At 44.9% G+C, this 17,826-nt stretch overlaps 1 protein-coding gene and 2 pseudogenes across 1 annotated transcript in view; 1 reads left to right on the plus strand and 2 right to left on the minus strand.

Moving 5' to 3' along the window:
• Window positions 1–1,360: 1,360 nt before the first annotated feature.
• On the minus strand, window positions 1,361–1,409 carry LOC123646771 (annotated as a pseudogene).
• A 246-nt stretch (window positions 1,410–1,655) lies between these two features.
• LOC123645691 lies at window positions 1,656–4,988 on the minus strand (annotated as a pseudogene).
• GLDC (glycine decarboxylase) overlaps window positions 4,707–17,826 on the plus strand; it is a 79,520-nt gene continuing 66,400 nt past the window's right edge. Inside the window, exons 1-2 of the mRNA XM_045563849.1 lie at window positions 4,707–5,241; window positions 5,827–5,905. Of these exons, the coding sequence (XP_045419805.1) occupies window positions 4,987–5,241; window positions 5,827–5,905 (334 nt within the window). The 5' untranslated portion in view covers window positions 4,707–4,986. The remainder of the gene's footprint in view (window positions 5,242–5,826; window positions 5,906–17,826) is intronic.

Genomic DNA, 17,826 nt, shown 5'->3' on the forward strand with positions numbered 1-17,826 from the left:
TTTGCAGGATAATGTCTTCAGTAAAGTCATTACAGGATCTTAGAGCAAGGCAGGGCCAGCCTCTCAAAGAGGGTAGGAGGGTTGGCTCAGCTATCAAGGGAGACTCAGTGGGAGTTGTGGGTTCAAGACAATAAAATTCATTCCTGACTACCAAAATGTCCCTGTTTGGGAAAAATACGCAAACTACCTTTCTCCTTTACTCTCACACCAGCACAACAATTGATACAGAAGACTTCTGTGACCAAATGTAGGGCTGGGCAGGGGTTTTCCCCACCATCAAATGGACAATTAATTCTGCAACAGACACCAACTGAGTGCTCTCCAATTTAACTATGACACTATCTACCTGGAAGTAGTGCCAGATCCCACAGGTTGAGAGCTCAGACCCCAAGACTGTCCCTTCACTCCGTTCCCTGCGCCCCTGCCCACAGACATCAGTGGGCCTCCGGAACCTCTGACCAAATGGCTTCAAGTTGGGCTTCCCACGACTCCCTCTTTGGGTTTGATTAATTTGCTGGAGCAGCTCACAGGGAAACAGATACGTTTACTAGTTTATTATAAAGGATATTAGAAAGGATACAGATGAAGAGATGTGTAAGGTGAGGTATGGGGGAAAGGACACAGAGCTTCCATGCCCTTCCTGGGCACACCATCATCCAGAAACCTCCACATAGCTATCTAGAAGCTCTCAGAATTCTGTCTTCTTGAGTTTTCATGGAAGCTTTGTTGCATAGGCATGATTGATTAAACCATTGGCCACTGGTGATCAACTTGATGCTCAGGCTCTCTCCCCTCCTGGGAGGTTGGGGGTGGGGCTGAAAATCCCAAGACTCTATTCTTGCCTTTGTCTTTCTGGTGACCTGTCCTACCCTGAAGCTATCAGCCAACATTAGCATACAAAAAGGCAGCACTTTGGAGAGTCCAAGGATTTTAAAGGCATCCTATGCCAGGAAATGGGTAAAGAACAAATATACGTTTCACAATATCACAGTCCCTTTTCCAAGTCTGAGGCTTTCTGATTAATCCCAAACTTTCACGTACAGAGAATGAATAAAGCTGTGAATTCAACTTGTATGGAAATTCAGGAATCCACAGGATCACACAATGGGTCTGGTTCGTAAATGCATTCCTCCTGCAGCAACAGGAGTTAGATTCTTTTAGAGCATTGAAGTTCTCTAGTTTTCTGAGCTGTTAATTCTTTCTGTAAACTCCCTGGGCATTCAGCAGCAGCTAGCCCTCCCTACAGTTCTGGTAGCAGAGGAGTCTAACTCAGCAACTATTTGGCCTGTAAAGATCTGCCTTCAGTAGGCACTTTAATCACCACTGATAGTTCCCTCCCCCCCGCCCCTCCCCCACCCAGTGAGGACCAGAAAACCTGCTAGACAAATTCTAAAAGAGCTGTAACACTATCCACTGATGGTTTAAGTAACTGTTTTTCCATTTCATGCCTAAGACTATTATTTTCTCATTTTCATCTAGTATTAAGGCCATCATTGACTTTAAACATAAGCAGGTCAAGTGGTAAATCCTATTTCTACCTTTGAGCATCAGGTTCCTGAAGGAAGCCACTTTTTTCTTTTTCTGTAAAAGAATTTCTACTGAATATTTTATTTGGAAAAAAAACCAAAAGGATAAGACAGAAACAAAAGTCTTGGTCATTTGCAGTATCTAGCAGCTGTCAATTAGTCTCTCCTGTCCAGAAGTATCTCTTGCAAAAAAAAAAAAAAAAAAGAAAATCCATCCTTCTAAGCCTTTTTTTTTTTTAAAGAATTTTACTGTCTTCTTTGCTTATTTTAAGTTTGTGGTCCTGGAAGCTCTGACATTTATTTACATAATGGTTTTACATTCCCTTTGTCTTCTTCTGGGAGGTCATCTTGTTGCTTGTTTTTTTTAGCACAGGACCTAATTTTTATCATTTCTTCTTCTTCAGTTGTTTTACTTTTTGCTACTGCAGTGCCTGCTTCATTGTGTATATAAAGCAGCTATCTGAGGCCAATAAAGCCATTTTCCCATATTGCAAGACTGGTTCCCACTGTTCTCTTGGTCCAATTGCATCTGAATGCCCAACAAGTCCATCTGGATTTATTAATAAATGAGATATTTTCCACAGCCAGATTTCAGGGAAATTCTGGAATCAGACAATTTGACAGCTGTGAACTTCTCTGGAGGATGAGGGTTCTCTAGCTTCTTTATGTGGAGCTCCCAGTGTAAAAGTATCATTGTCAAGTGCATGTATTTAGGTTCTTTTATTTATTGCAATGGCCGTGGTTCCTGAAATTTCACAAAAGTTTGTTATTGTGCACCAAATTCCAACAAGGTCAAATTGGGTTTCTTCATCCTCTTCTATTTTTCTCTTCCTATCTTTAATCTTTTTCTTCCTACTCTGAGCCTTTGTTCACTAGAGCATGAGTTTGGTGGACTTGACGTAGGAGTATTTGACCTTAGTTCTGATGAGACTTCTGTTCAAAGAGGTGGAAGCCAGCTCAAGATAAAATAACTGGAGCAGGAACCAGCAGGGGAAGAACCAAAGCGGAGGTGCAATAATAACTCCCTGAAAGTGTATGCACTGGCGGGGAGTGAATCCCCTTTTTCACTTGAACATTAAGAGTCCCCCTGAAGCCATTTTTGCCTTCAGTTACTGTCTTTGTTTAGGTTTATTCAGGAAACAATAAAAAGACTCAACATACTTCAAGGCCAGGGGGATTAAATGTGAGGAATAGGTGTGTACAAAACCACTGGAAGAACTGGAAGGGCAAAAAAACAGGAATATCACCACCATCTTCACTGAAGCTCTAGTCTAGTACACAGAGAAATTCCTGCTGGGAAACTGCAGGGCATTTCCACTGAGGGGTACCGGTTCCCTGCTGTAGCAAGGCGGTGGCTGGTGAGGAAGCACACCATGTCTGCTGCAGCCATGCGTCTGTCTGCTCCTGTCAGTGAAATAAGAGAACAGTTCCTTGCCTTTATTTCATTTCCCATCCTCACACAAATAGTAATATATCTTACAATTTTTTTTTTGGTAGAGATGGGATCTTGCTATGTTGCTGAGGCTGGTCTCGAACTCCTAGCCTCAAGCCTTCCTCCTCTGCCTCCCAAAGTGCTGGGATTATAGGGGTGAGCCACCATGCCCACCCTCCACACCAATATATCTTTTCTTTCTTTCTTTCTTTTCTTTCTTTTTTCTTCTTTTTTTGGAGACTGAGTCTTGCTCTGTTGCCCCGGGTAGAATGCAGTGGCATCATCATAGCCCACTGCAAACTCCCAACTCCTGGGCTCAAACGATCCTCCTGCCTCAACCTCCTGAGTAGCTGAGACTGCAGGCGTGTACCACCACGCCCAGCTAATTTTTTCTATTTTTGGTAGAGACCAGGGTCTCGCTCTTGCTCAGGCTGGTCTCAAACTTCTGAGCTCAAGCGATCCTCCCGGCTCTGCCTCCCAGAGTGCTAGGATTACAGTTGTATGCCACTACGCTCTGCCTGCACAAATATATCTTTTTGGCAGAAGGCAGGTAACATCCAGAACAGTGGAGCCAAAGGAATCTGGGAATTATAGTTCTCTGGCTTCCCGTCCTAGTGATACACAGAGAGAACATAGGAATAGGGATAACACAGATTGCTATGCCCCTCCCTGCCTACCATGCATCTAGCACTGAAGGTACCTCCTAACTTTTCAACTGTAATTTCAACTCCAAATGGATGAAAAAGTTTTCAGAGACATTCAACTGAGCCCTCCTAGCTTACCACCTGCCTCTGCCTGACATACATACACATCTTGCCTACTGTTCTTTGTTGTACACTCTCCTGTTCTCTTAACCATGTCTACTTTTCTGCCTCTGTGGATAGTCTTTGTGCCTGTAGGCTACACAACTCGAGTGGGCAGAGCATGAATGAAGGAGCAAACTTAGAGGAGGAGAAAGAAAAAGAGGGGACAGCTTCTATTTTTCCCTGGTCTTAAGTACAAGTAATGTTCTGATTCTCACTTCCTCTCTTCCCCGTGTAGAAGGAGAATTGGAATTATGAAAGTTCATTCTATTGCTAAAACCCTCATGAGACAGCTAGAGATCTTAGATTTACAAAAATTCCAGGTCTAGAGAGTTACTTTCCCACTAAGACGATAATGCAAAATGTATATCTTATTATCTTTTGCATTTTGACACACACACAAATACATGTACATGTAAATGTATGTACAACCTATCGATCAAGAAAGTTCAAGTCTACTGTTGTGCCAGTGCATTCCATGTACTATAATCTCTTTTTAAAATTCCATCTAGCTCTGTGAGATGAGAAAGCTGAAGCTCAGAGAGGTTGAGTAACTTGCTAACTACCCCACAACTATTAACCTCCCCCCCCCATCAGTTCATATGAGTCTCCATGAGACACGACGAGGAAAGACACCTAAGATTAGTGAATGGAGACTAACCAACTGAGTCTGGCCTCCCTGTGGGAATCATCTTCCATCTCAGCCGAGTCCCCTAGGAACTTCGCCCGGAGCCTTGGGGCTGTCCGACCCGATCCCGCGCCCGATCCGCACGGAGCGTCGCGCAGCCGCCCCCTCAACTTCGGCCGTGGATGGAGAGGGCGTAACCGAGGATGGCGAGCTCCAGGCCGGGAGAGGCGACTGCCCTGAGGGGCCGAGAGGGGGGTAGGGAGAGGAGGCGGGGGCCCATGCAGCCCCGCCCCGTCCCTCCGTCCACTTTCATTGGCCAAGGGCTGTCTGGCCCCATCCCACCTCCCGCCTCCAGGGCGACGCTTAAAGTGTGCCGAGCAGGTGCCTTGGGTGGAGTAACAAGTTTTGCGCAAGTGTCCTGGCCGAGCGCGGCGCTCATTCATTGCTCCCCAGCGTCCGTCCCTCTGCTCGGCCTGCGGTCTAGGGGGAAGGGGCTCCGGGCCGGTCGCAGCCGCCACCCGGGGGAGCGAGGCCAGAAGAGGGGCCCAGAGCGCGGCTGACTCTCGCGGGCTGGGGCAGGGAACGGTGGCCGGGGCCATGCAGTCGTGTGCCAGGGCATGGGGGCTGCGCCTGGGCCGCGGAGCCGGGGGCGGCGGCCGCCTGGCTGGGGGCGTGGGGACGCGCTGGGCGCCGCGGGCCCGGGACAGCAGTAGCGGCGGCGGGGACAACAGCGCGGCTGGGGCCTCGCGCCTCCTCGAGCGTCTCCTGCCCAGACACGACGACTTCGCTCGGAGGCACATCGGCCCCGGGGACAAAGACCAGAGGGAGATGCTACAGGCCCTGGGGCTGGCGGTAAGGACCTCTATGTGGCCCTCCGCGGCCTCCCCGCCTCCCCGCCCGACTTCTGCCGACGCGGCCTCGGGCTCCCGCCCTGAGCTCGGCTGCGCTCCGCGTGGGACCCGCGCCCCGGCCCCCGCCCCGGCGAGCCAGCGAGCCCGCGCCCCTGGCCCCGGTGCCTTCTCCCACCGCCCGCTTGCTCCTGCTCTCGCTCTTCGTGCCTCAGACCGTGCGTCTTTAAACCACCCCCGACCCAGGCCGCCCTGCGGAGGAGCCCCAAGTTCACCAGAGGTGCAGGGAGACCCCCTGGGCTTAGCCGGTCATCTCCGGTTGCGGACTGAAGTCCAACCCGGAGTGGCTGAATCCCCACCTCGCTTCAGGATTTTCTTTCTTCCCGGCGATTTCTGGGTTTGCTCACAGTTTTCCTTTTTTTCCTCTCTCTTTTTTTATATGGGAGGGACAGTGTGTGAATCCTTTTCTCTTTAAAAAGAAACCCTAATTAGGCGATTTAAATGAGGTTCCCACAAGCCTTTGTAGATGCAAAACACATAAGTGACTCTTAACTCAGGCACTTTCCTCTGCCTTGCGTTTTAATTTTAGAGCATTGATGAATTAATCGAGAAGACGGTCCCTGCCAGCATCCGCTTGAAAAGACCCTTGAAAATGGAAGACCCTGTTTGTAAGTGGCCGGGAGGGCTCCCTTAGACTCGGCTTGTTCTGGCCTGTTTACCTTTTGTGGTCTCTGAAAGTCCAGCTCTGGGGTAGGATTGCTCTGGATTGGGAATATATGGATAAAAATAAAACAGCGGCAGGTATCTCTGGGCCGGGAGAGGGTGGGATATTTGTTTCTGTATCCTAGCAGGGAGACGATGTGGTGCTGTCTTTGGTCTTTATCCTAGGGCCCCGCCAACTTCCCAGGGGTTTTGTGGAGCACTCCCCACTTCCCAGGTACCCCTTACCGGCCAGGACTCATCCTTTGGCTCAAGAGGTGTCATCTCATCACCTCTGCAGATCAGGATCCTTTCAGAAAGGAAAATGAAATCGAAGTGACCCAAATGGGAGGAGACCCAGGCATCTGGCCCCCTAGCCCAGGGTTCATTATGTCACAGTAGCTTCACATTGCTCTCATCTCACAGCCAGATTTTATCATTTACCTACCGAAAGGCAGCGGTACTTTTCAGGTACGAATGGTTTTTCTAGAAAAACACACAAGTAAGATTTATACTTGGTTAAGAAAGCTCAGTTTACCCATACTTTCTTGAATTTTGTTTTATATTTAAAATGTTTTTAATGATCTGAAGATTGCCCTTCAGAGATTTTTATGTGGGGATTTGACTTCCATGGGGTGAGAGAATCCAAAGTCAAGGGTGCAGGCAGAGCTGAAGAGCTCTTTTAAAAAAAATCTCCTCTGGTTATCTCATTTTCAATCAGAGATACTAATCTCTTTTCCTTCTAGAGTCAAGTAAAGAGAGCAGCTGTTTTATTTTGTTTCTATGATAGAAAGGATCTACTGTAGAGAAGGCAAGCTTTATTTTGTTCTAAAGTGGACGACTGCTGTACCTGAAGCCGTGCTGAGGACTGCTGCCCTTGTTGGTTTCAAATCTGATGGCAGGGAGCTTGCTCATAGAAGAAAATCTGCACCTTTTGTTGAATTGAACTAATTGACACCTAGGGATAGCTGGAAGCCTTTTATATTTAAATTTTAGAAAGTCAAAATCCTGGTTCATTGGATTTATGAAGAGTGAAGGGTTGTGTATTTTTAAAGCAAGACTTAGGTGAATATTTGAACAAGTGAATGCCTTCCTGAGACTTTGGAAGTCAGAATGCTTAGGTTGGATCTTTTTATGATATACATACTCCTAAATAAAATGTTTTTTTAATTTTTTTTTAAGAGCATTAGAGCCTGGGAAATGTGTCAGAGTTGTCTATCCTTTTTTATTTCAGCTTTTTTATTCAGCTGACTGATTGGAACATCAGGGGATTCCAGTTCTCCTCTCTGTCTTTGAAAGCAGCCTCCTGAAAAGTAATTTTCAACTTGAGTGTAAACTTTAAGCCTAGCAATTTTTGTGACATTTTGGGCTGGTTCTATCTGGTTATTCTGAAGTGACTCACAGAGAAAATAGTGCACAGTCAGGAGTCCCCCTTGCCCTGAACTGGACCTGCTCTCCAACAAAGCTTACTTCTTGGAATAGTGAGCCCGGCTGGTGCAGAGTGGAGGAGGATGCATCCACAAGGCGTGAATGTTTGACTCTGAGATATGGACATGGCATGGTTATGAATGTTCTCCACCTGGGGAGATCAAACTGGTACATGTAACCTCTGGTAGTAGCATTTCCATTTAATAGTAGAGAAGCATTATCCAGACTTGGTTTCATGTGCATTCCTGTGTTCTATTGTAGTCAGAGAGGAATTTTGGATCAAATGTTGGTCTGCCATGTACAGAGAAAACTATTATAAAAGCTAGTTATAGGAATCTTAAATGCTGTCAATGCTGAGTAAAGATTGTGAGAATTGTAAGCAATGTAGAGATAACTTGGGCTAGTTCTTCTGTGTAACTCAATAATCCCATACATTTATGTAGTGCCTATCATGTGCTGGACACTCTAATGCTTTCATGCATTAATTTACTTAATCCTTATTACAAACCTATGAGGAAAGTACTGTTATCACTTTTGTTTTAAAAGTTAGGAAACTATGGTATACAGAGGACATGTAACTTACCCAAGGTCACAGCTAGTGAGCTGTGGAGGCAGAATTCAAACCCAGGAAATCTAGCTCCTCTCCACATTCCAGCCACTACTCTAAACTGTCTTCATTGTGTCCTGTGCATTTACAAGGCAGTGGGTGTACAAAGTAGGAAACTCCTGCTGACTTGTCTGTAGTATCTGCTTCAGTTTTTTATTTTTTTTGTTTATTTATTTTTGAGACAGAGTCTTGCTCTGTTGCTTGGGTTAGAGTGCAGCGGTGTCAGCCTAGCTCACAGCAACCTCATAACTCCTGGGCTCAAGCCATCCTCCTGCCTCAACCTCCCAAGTAGCTGGCACTATAGGCGCGTGCCACCACACCTGGCTAATTTTTTCTGGTTTTAGTAGAGATGAGGTCTTGCTCTTGCTTAGGCTGGTCTCGAACTCCTGATTTTAAGTGATCCTCCCTCCTCGGCTGCCCAGAGTGCTAGGATTATAGGCATGAGCCACTACGCCTGGCCTGTAGTATCCACTGTACAGTCATGCACAAATGTAGTCACAATGGAATCACTCTGCCATATGCCAGCTGCCCCTGTGGAAAAGTGGCTTGCTGAGCCCACAGGTGTGGGAACACCCAGGCTGCTGCCAGGATGAGGGAAGGGGTCATGGAAGTGCAGTACTGAGGCCGCCTGTTGAAGGATGAGCAGTGATGCTGTGCTAGACAAGGCTGGGGTGGGGAGGAAGGTGGCACTGCAGCTAGAGGGACCAGTGTGTACAGGACTGAGTGGCCTGACAGAATCACGGAAATACAGGTAGTGCATTAGTCATGAAGGATGCTCCCCTGCCTTTTGGACATTTCAGAAAGTGCCTTGGAAAAAAATAGCTTGATTATGAATTGGCCTCCTACTAAGTTAAGTCATTATTCAGAGAAACAAGCAAAGCTACTCAATTCAAAACCCTATTGTTCAAGTGAATTCACCCCTTCTGTCCACATACATACACTCTCACACACATGCACACACACGTACAAGACTAAAAGGACGTATGTCAGCGGGAACGTAGCTTTCCCCGAATGGTGCCATTATGAGTGATTTTAGCCTTCCTTTCATTACTTTTCACTTTCTGGATTTTCTACAACACTATGTATTCATTTTGCAATTAATGCAAAATTAAAGAGCACTTTAGCAACCAAGTCAATCGCTTCTAGCTATGGTATGCCTGTCTCTGTAGTCTTCAGTGAAGCCATCTCAAGGTAACTACACCAAACTAACCTTACAGAAGCTGCGGGGATTAAAGTTCACACAAAGTTGGACATTGCTGTGGAAGAGAGGGGAGAGACTAACCCCTCTAATGTTCAAATTATTCAACTAGAGCTGAGGAGCTGAGCTGTGAGAATGAGACTTTTGGTGGACTTGTGCGAACTGAATGTTCTGGAGTGATTTTTAATGAATGGTTCATGGAGGGCAGTGAGCAGGGCAAGGGAGCATTGTGTAACTTAGCTGCAGGTGGCAACTCTCACCCTAGTCGGGTTGGGCACTCTCCTGAACTGACCCCAAGGGCCCCTAGAACTGGGCAGCTCTTCCCAGGCTGTGGCCATCGATTGTCTTTCAGCCAGATGATGCTGATCAGTGGGTCCTGCCTGTAAGCCCAGTCTGTGACAGGGCTCTCCCTTGGCCATTCCTGCATCTTTCGCTTCCCAGCTTCAATGAATTATTACTTCATCTTTTACTAGGATGATTCCAATAGATTTTCATTAAACAACTGTGGGGAATAAATGAAGACCAGGCAAATAGAAAAGCAAAGCCTGTTTATTCTGAACTTGGCTATAGCAAGGAAGTCAGACTTGAATTTTGGCAGAAGAGGAACATTCTATAGTTGAAAAAAGGAAGGCTTCATGTATGTCCTATTGGAGGTTATTGACAGGGGAGGCTGTCTGAGGGTTAACTAGAAGTGGGGCATCCAATGTGATTGGTTATGAGTGCATACTTGGCTTTGTCTGGTTGGTCTTCATTTGGAAGTTGTACAAAAACTAGGGAAGCTGACAGTTATTGACCAAATTCTGGCCATTTCAGACCAATTATTACAGAAGTTAATGTTCAATGTCCTGGATTGTCACTAGAGGTAGCAATCTGGGCTTTCTGAAAGTCTAACTCATAGCAGCCTGGCTTCTTGGATTGCTTATTATAAGGGAATTAGTTTCCTGAATAGGTGTGAGTAAAGTTCTGTGTTTAAATATGGTCTGGCCATTGTCCATTTGTATATTCAGTCCCTCATAACACAGTCTGCCTTGTCCGTATGTTGTCATTAATTCTTATTAGGCAGATGCCTACTGAACTGATACCTTGGACAGTCAACCTGTTGCCTAAGTTGTTAAATGTTTATTGACTATCCACTATTGTAAGGCACTGTGAGGATATGCATATGAGTAAACATAGTCACTATCCTCAAGAAGCTTACCTCTTACCTTGTTAATATAAATTAAGTCAGAAGATTAAAAAGTTCCAGGTGCCGTGAGAGCTATGGATAAACTGTCATGAGTGTTCAGAAAAGATGTGAAATAGGATGGAAAATAGGGATTTCTAAAACAGTTAAGAGTTGAAATATATCTTCTGTTGGGAGCAAAGATTTTTCTACATTGACTATGTTTTTTGCAAATATGTTAAAGAATGGGCCGGGCGCTGTGGCTCACGCCTGTAATCCTAGCACTCTGGGAGGCCGAGGCGGGTGGATCGCTCGAGGTCAGGAGTTCGAAACCAGCCTCAGCAAGAGCGAGACTCAAGAGCGAGATCCCGTCTCTACTAAAAATAGAAAGAAATTATCTGGCCAACTAAAATATATATATAGAAAAAATTAGATGGGCATGGTGGTGCATGCCTGTAGTCCCAGCTACTGGGGAGGCTGAGGCAGTAGGATCGCTTAAGCCCAGGCGTTTGAGGTTGCTGTGAGCCAGGCAGATGCCACGGCACTCACTCTAGCCTGGGCAACACAGCAAGACTCTGTCTCAACAACAAAAAAAACCCCAAATATATTAAAGAATGAAAATACTGAAGGAAAGGCAGTGCCTTCACTGAGAAAAAGGAAATGGCAAAATGGAACATGCAAGGCAGAATTAGGGGAGTACTTAAGTATTGTTGCAGTATCATCCTTGGTGGCATCTTAGAATAATTATGCTATCCATCATTTGGGAATATTCAGAAAATGTGGAAATATATCCTAATAGAAGTGGAGAGGTGAAAATATTTATTTTAAAAACAATGAATCCTGAAATAAATTATAGTTAGTTTTTCCTCTTCTTTTTAAAATTAGAATGCCAAACTAGAAATCTCAGTCTTTATGAAGTATCCTTTTTTTAAGATACAGGTCTTTCTCTGTTGCCCAGGCTAAAATGCAGTGGCATGATCAAAGCTTATTGAAGCCTCAAACTCCTGGTCTCAAGCTATCTGTCTGCCTCAGCCTTCCAAGTAGCTGGGACTAAAGGTTTGCATCACTTTGCCCAGCTAATTTTGTTATCTTTTGTAGAGACAGGGTCTTGCTACGTTGCTCAGGCTGGTCTTGAACTCCTGGACTCAAGCTTTCCTTTCGCCTCAGGCTCCCAAAGTGCTGGGATTACAGGCCTGAGCCACTGAGCATGACCATGAAATATCATTTTTTGCATTAAAATGGTTTTTGGATTTTCTTATTTTTGACATACTGACATCTGGTGATGAGGGGCCAAATTGGTCATGTGATTGGGACAAAGAACATAAAATATAAAACATTTTTCCTTTTGTCTTCCTCTTGTTAAAAGATCATGGAATTCATCTAGCATCATCAAAGATATTTTATATAAATGGAACTAGTTCCTTAACATTATTTTTTAAATTGACTCTTTTTTTGGAAAAGCCATTCTATTATCTCTTCCTGCATAAGACATTACTGCAAAATTTGATGGCTTAAAATAATGAAAACATTTATTATCCTCATAGTTTCCGTGGATCAGGAATTTAGGAGCATCTTAGCTGATGGCTCTGGCTTGGAGCATCTCATGTTGATGGAAGCTCAGCCAAGACTGGAGGAACTGTTTCCCGGGTGGCTCACTTACAGTGCTGGCAAGTTGGTGTTGGTTGTTAGTGGGAGGGCTTAGTTCACATGGGTCTCTCCACAGGCTGCTTGAGTGTGTTCACAACATGGCAGCTGGATATTCCAGAGTGAATGATTCAAGAGAGAAAGAAAGCCGGGTAGAAGCTATCCTTTTTATGACCTAGCCTCAGAAGTCTCATAGCATCACTTACACCATATTCTATTCATTAGAGTTAGTCACTAAGTATTTGGTCCACATTCAAGGGAAAGGGAACTAATTTTCACCTTTCAGAGAGAAGAGTATAAACAAATTTGCAGATATAAGTTTTTTTTTTTTTTTTTTTTGAGACAGAGTCTCGCTCTGTCACCCTGGCCAGAGTGCCGTGGCGTCAGCCTAGCTCACAGCAACCTCAAACTCCTGGGCTCAAGCGATCCTACTGCCTCAGCCTCCCGAGTAGCTGGGACTACAGGCATGCGCCACCATGCCCGGCTAATTTTATCTATATATATTTTAGTTGGCCAGATAATTTCTTTCTATTTTTAGTAGAGATGGGGTCTCGCTCAGGCTGGTCTCGAACTCCTGACCTCGAGTGATCCACCCACCTCGGCCTCCCAGAGTGCTAGGATTACAGGCGTGAGCCACCGCGCCCGGCCCTAACTTTTTTTAGGTAGACTTTTTTAACAGAAATTTTAAGTTCACAGCAAGATTGAGATTTTCCCATAAGCCCCCTGCCCCCACACAGGCACAGCCTCCCCCATTAGCAGCGTTGCCCACCAGAGTGGTACATTTGTTGCAATGGAACCTACATTAATAAATCTTTATTACCCAAAGTCCATAGTTTACACTGGAATTCACTCTTGGTGTCATACATTGTAGGAGTTTGGACAACTGTATAATGGCATGTATCCGTTTATCATACAGAATAGTTTTATTGCCCTAAAAATCCTGTAGAGATATTTTTAAAACTATCACATTTATCCAAATTTGTACATACTTTCTATATTAAATGACAATGATTTTATATAACTTGAATAAAATATTCTCAGCAAAATAAAATCAATTATACTGTATAGTAAATATGGCATTATTCTTGAGGACTATTAAGGTACATAGGACCATTTACCCATATATAAAATGCCCTGGACTGCTCAGCTTTTTGGTTTTTAAACTGGTATTTCCTTTGACCTTTGTTACCAATGGGTTATTAAACTACTATTACCAAATCTCCTGCAGCTTCTTCCATCTGCTTCTATTCCATATTTATTGAGAGGCATCTATGGGAGATAAGATACTGCTTTAAGCCCTTGGTGTACAAGAGTCAGGAGGTAAAAGATGATAAAGATACACTCTCTGTCTATAGGTTACATCTGTTAGGGAGATAGATATTGAATAGCTCTATGGGTTTGCAAATAGGATGGATGCTTTTTCTGAGGTTATGGCGTGAACAGGTGTGGAAATAGGTGGTTATTTGAGGTATGGTGAATAGACCACGTGGGTAGAACTTTAGGTTGCAGAAGGGCATGAAAAAAACAGTATGGGATCACAACATGGATGGCTTAGCCATAAGGGATTTGTTTTTTCCCCTCTAAGTAATGGGGAAACATTAAAAGTTACAATGCAATTGTACAATTAAGTTACAATTAAAGTGCAATGGCTCGCACCTGTAATCCCAGCTACTTGGGAGGCTGAGGCCTCCCAGGAGAATCTCTTCCCAGGAGAATCAATTGAGCCCAGGAGTTTGAGACCAGCCTGGGCAGCATAGTGAGACCCCTACCTCTAAAAAAAGAAAAAGAAATAAAACATAAAAGTTATTACATAGGGAAGTGATAGGATTCATCCTGTGTTTTGCAGAGTGCCTCCGAGATCAGACAGAGGCAGGGAAATCAACTGGGAGATTGTTGGAGTGTTTTAGATGTGAGATGTTAAATGTGCGTTAGTTCAGGTTTACCAGGAAGCAGACACCAAGGTAATATTAGAAATGGAAGAAATTTATTGGGAATGGGAGCAGGGGAAGGCAGAGGAGCCTTCAGACTAATGCAGATCTTTTTTTGTTTGTTTGTTTCTTTTGTTCCCCTTCTTGTTTCTGCAAGGAGGAAGACTAATGCAGATCTGACTCTGGTAGAAGGGGACAGAGCTAGAAGGAAGACTGGGTAGAAAGTCTTACACTGCAGCATGGATCTAAGAATGTTTTGATCAGGCCAAGAGGGAGCTTTTGAGCTACAGCTGAGAAGTCTCATGTCTCAAAAGACCGAGTCTGCATTAGTCCTCCTGGGCTTAGCCATTTGCAGGGGCAGCCTGTGACAAGCATGGTTTTGGTACAAACATGGTGATTGATCCAGAGGGGCAGAGGTGGGGCTGGCAGTCAGTTTCTAGACCGGGTGCCTTGTTGTGATGGTGATATCATTTATAGAGAGGGGGCTGGGAGAAGAGCATCCTGGAGGGAGAGATCGAGTCCTTGAGCGGAATTGGGTTTGAGGCTCTCATGGAACGCGCATTTGGAAAAGTTGAAGCAAGAGTTGGAAAGTAGAATGTAGAGCTCAAAAGAGAGACAAAAGATGGAGTGGCTGATTTAGTGTGTCTTCTGAATGAATTCATGGGAAGGAATGAAATTTCCCGGGGACAGAGTCTGGGGAAGAAAGTAAAAGCCAGGATGTTGGGAAAAAGCATGTGGAAGGAGGGAGGCAGAGCAGCCTGAGATGAGGTCATGGGAGCCAGGACGACAAGTTTCCAGGCATATTTTGGACCTTTCTTGAGGCACAGTTGGGAGGAAAGTCCACGTAAAGACGCAAGGACCCTCTGAGGTGGGAGGAGCTGAGGGGCTGCCTGTCTGAGGATCTCTCTGCATGAGAGGCAGGAAGGGGGAGACTGAGCGTCAGGGATAAGTGGAATTTCAGAAGAGCTATTGTGCCTATCTGGGTGGTGAGGAATCTAGATCCACCTGGGTGAAGGACCTGCTGAAATGGAAGGGCATGAATTTGTAAGGTCTTTTAGGGTCTCCTCACCCCAGCACCATTCAGTGACCTGGCAGCAGGAACAGAGAAATATGGTGACTGAGTTCAGCTGAAATGAGGACTTCAAGGTCCACTGGTCAGCTCAGGTCAACTGGGTTCACAGAGAAGTGAGGCAGCCCCATCCGCATTTTGCCTGTAAGCTCTGACCAGCCCGTGAAACTGGGAGCCAGGGCCTGAGCTGCCTTGGGACAGGTGCTAGACAAAGTTGTGAGCTGCTTGCTACATTCTGACTTATATTCTTTTTTATTATTATGCTTACTTTTTTAAAAGCCAGAACCTGAGGCCTTAATCACTTCTGTTCTTTCTGTCCTCTTTCCACCATACCAAACAGCACTGTGCCTTGCTTTACTCAGTCTCAGTTGTGTGATGTGTGAATAACTTTGATCTCATTTTGACTTCTTTGTTTTACCTATTATATAAGCCCAGAGTATTTACAAAAATGCAAATTGAGAGTTTTAGTAAAGATTCTCCATGCCTATATTGTCAACATACTAATTGATTGGGCAGTGAGGAAATAAAATTTCTGAAAATCTGAAATTATTGTAGGCACTGCATTATTTAACAGCCTTCTTAATAGCTGCAGATTTTCATTTATGAATGTTTCTGAAGCACATGCTTTTAGGGATGAAGTTGAACCAAATGTGAGTACAATTTGTTCATTGATTTGTCATCACGGATTCTGTGATGGGTGAGTTACTGGGAAGAGTGAGCTAGCTGTATGTGAAAGTTTAGGTGAATTTTCATCACAACACATTGATTTAGGTATATTTTCTGAGCACCCTACTATTGGCCTAGCAACCTGCTGTGCCCTGGCCCACAAAGAGATTACAATTTACTTGTTAAGATTCTGGGTTGGACTACAAATTTCTCCATATGCCTTTGATCTATAAAAAATTATCTTTCCCCCAAGCATGATAAATTGTTTGAGTTGGACTCTTAGAAGAACATACCCTTCCTTTCTTGTTCTTGCTCTGCTGGCCATAACAATGTATCCTCAGGGCAGCAAAGAGGAAAAACAAATACTCCAGGACTTCCACTGAGTCTCATTTCAAACTAACCATCTGGCCTGATTACACAGGTCAACCGGCGTTCCAGATAAATACTATGAATTGCAATGTTTCTCTGTACATTTCTTTAAAAACCATTAACAGATTAAATGAAGAGAGGTTTCTTATAGAAAGAAAGGAGTATGATCCAAGTCCAAGGAGTGAAATAACAGACATAGTGTCCCTCATCCCACCTCCCACAGCAGACGCTGTTCTGGTTCCCCCACAGCTGGTAGGATCTTGCAGCTGTGCATCTCCAGGGAGCAGGAAACACTGCAGGGAGTGCTCACTTACGTGGATACAAGGAACCAAAGAGCCATCAGAAATACAGATGGGACATTTCTCAGCTCCTTTTTGGTGGAGGTGTCCTGAGGAGGGCTCTAAGCCTGGGGGTCATGCAGGACTGAGTGGAGTGGGGTGGGGCATTAATTGGCTGAATGGGGAAGAGCCTGGCAGGATTAGGGCCAGGGAAGTCGAAGCCCCAGGTAGGGCCTGCGTGTGTGCCCCAACCTCATCCTCACCTGTGTGCTGCTCTGCTGGTTTCAAAGGGTTTTCAATTCAAAGAGTTTCCACTCTGGACTAAAGGCATATGGATTGGCTTGGCTTCCTAGAATGAACAAATTCTTTTTTTTTTTTTTTTTTTTTGAGACAAAGTGTTGCTCTGTCACCCAGGCTAGAGTGCCATGGCATCAGCCTTGCTCACAGCAACCTCAAACTCCTGGGTTCAAGTAATCCTACTGCCTTAGTCTCCCAAGTAACAGGCACTACAGGCCCGGCCCGTGTCGCCACACTGGGCTAATTTTTTCTATTTTTTAAATTTATTTTTAATTAATTTATTTTTTTTTTTAAGGCTGGTTAAGTGGAGCAGTGGGAGTGGAGAAGGAACAAAGGAATCTAACAGGTTGTGATCAATGAGTTGTAAACACCACTGCACTCGGACCAACCTTTTTCTATTTTTCAATAGAGTCGAGGTCTTGCTCTTGCTCAGGCTGGTTTCAAACTCCTGACCTCAAGCAGTCCTCCCACCTTGGCCTCTCAGAGTGCTAGGATGATCAGCACGAGCCACTGTGCCTGGCTGGAACAAATTCTGTGATATAACTGACTTAGATGGTAAAACCTTGTCTGCCCAGGGAGGAAAGTAGACAAATAGCGGAGTTGGGTACGTGGGCTGAGTAAGTGAGCTTAAGCTAGGTAGTTATGGGAGAGGGAAAAGGGTGCTGTAAATGACTGGGTGGCCTTAAGTAAGGAGAGGCTAAGCATTAGGATGGAATTTGTATCCCAATTCTGGCTTCCACTCAGAAAAATCAGAAATTCCTGACACGCTGCTGTTCATGGTCTGTTTATCTTGATTGACACTCGAGCCCCACCCCATGGTTTCCTGCGCAGTTTGAAGCCAAGGATCTGGATGTTGGCAAGAAAAATCTGCCCAGGCAGTCTCTGTCCTCACATTCTGGCCCCAGTTTCTCCCTCAGCCTCTGGCAGACGAAGGCCTTTCTCAAACTGGTGACATTGTCTGGCCAAATTCCAATATGAGTGTGTTGGTTTTCAGTCCTGATGATTTCCTTGGAGATGTTTTCCTAGTATCTTGCCAAATGCATGGAGGGCGAGAAGCGAGAGGAGGCTCTGACGCTCGTTGGTGGCTGTTTCGTGCAAGGTGCTGCTGGCTGGGCCGCCCGAATATGCCCTTGGACGGCCCGTCAGTGCTGGGGACTGACAGGCACCTGTATGTGTCACAAAGAAAGTTTCATTCGAGGCATAATATTTTCATTTTTAAATAAATAATATAGGCACATTGTTCA

This window comes from Lemur catta, chromosome 10 (genome assembly GCF_020740605.2).
Source record: "Lemur catta isolate mLemCat1 chromosome 10, mLemCat1.pri, whole genome shotgun sequence".
NCBI classification, from domain to species: domain Eukaryota; kingdom Metazoa; phylum Chordata; class Mammalia; order Primates; family Lemuridae; genus Lemur; species Lemur catta.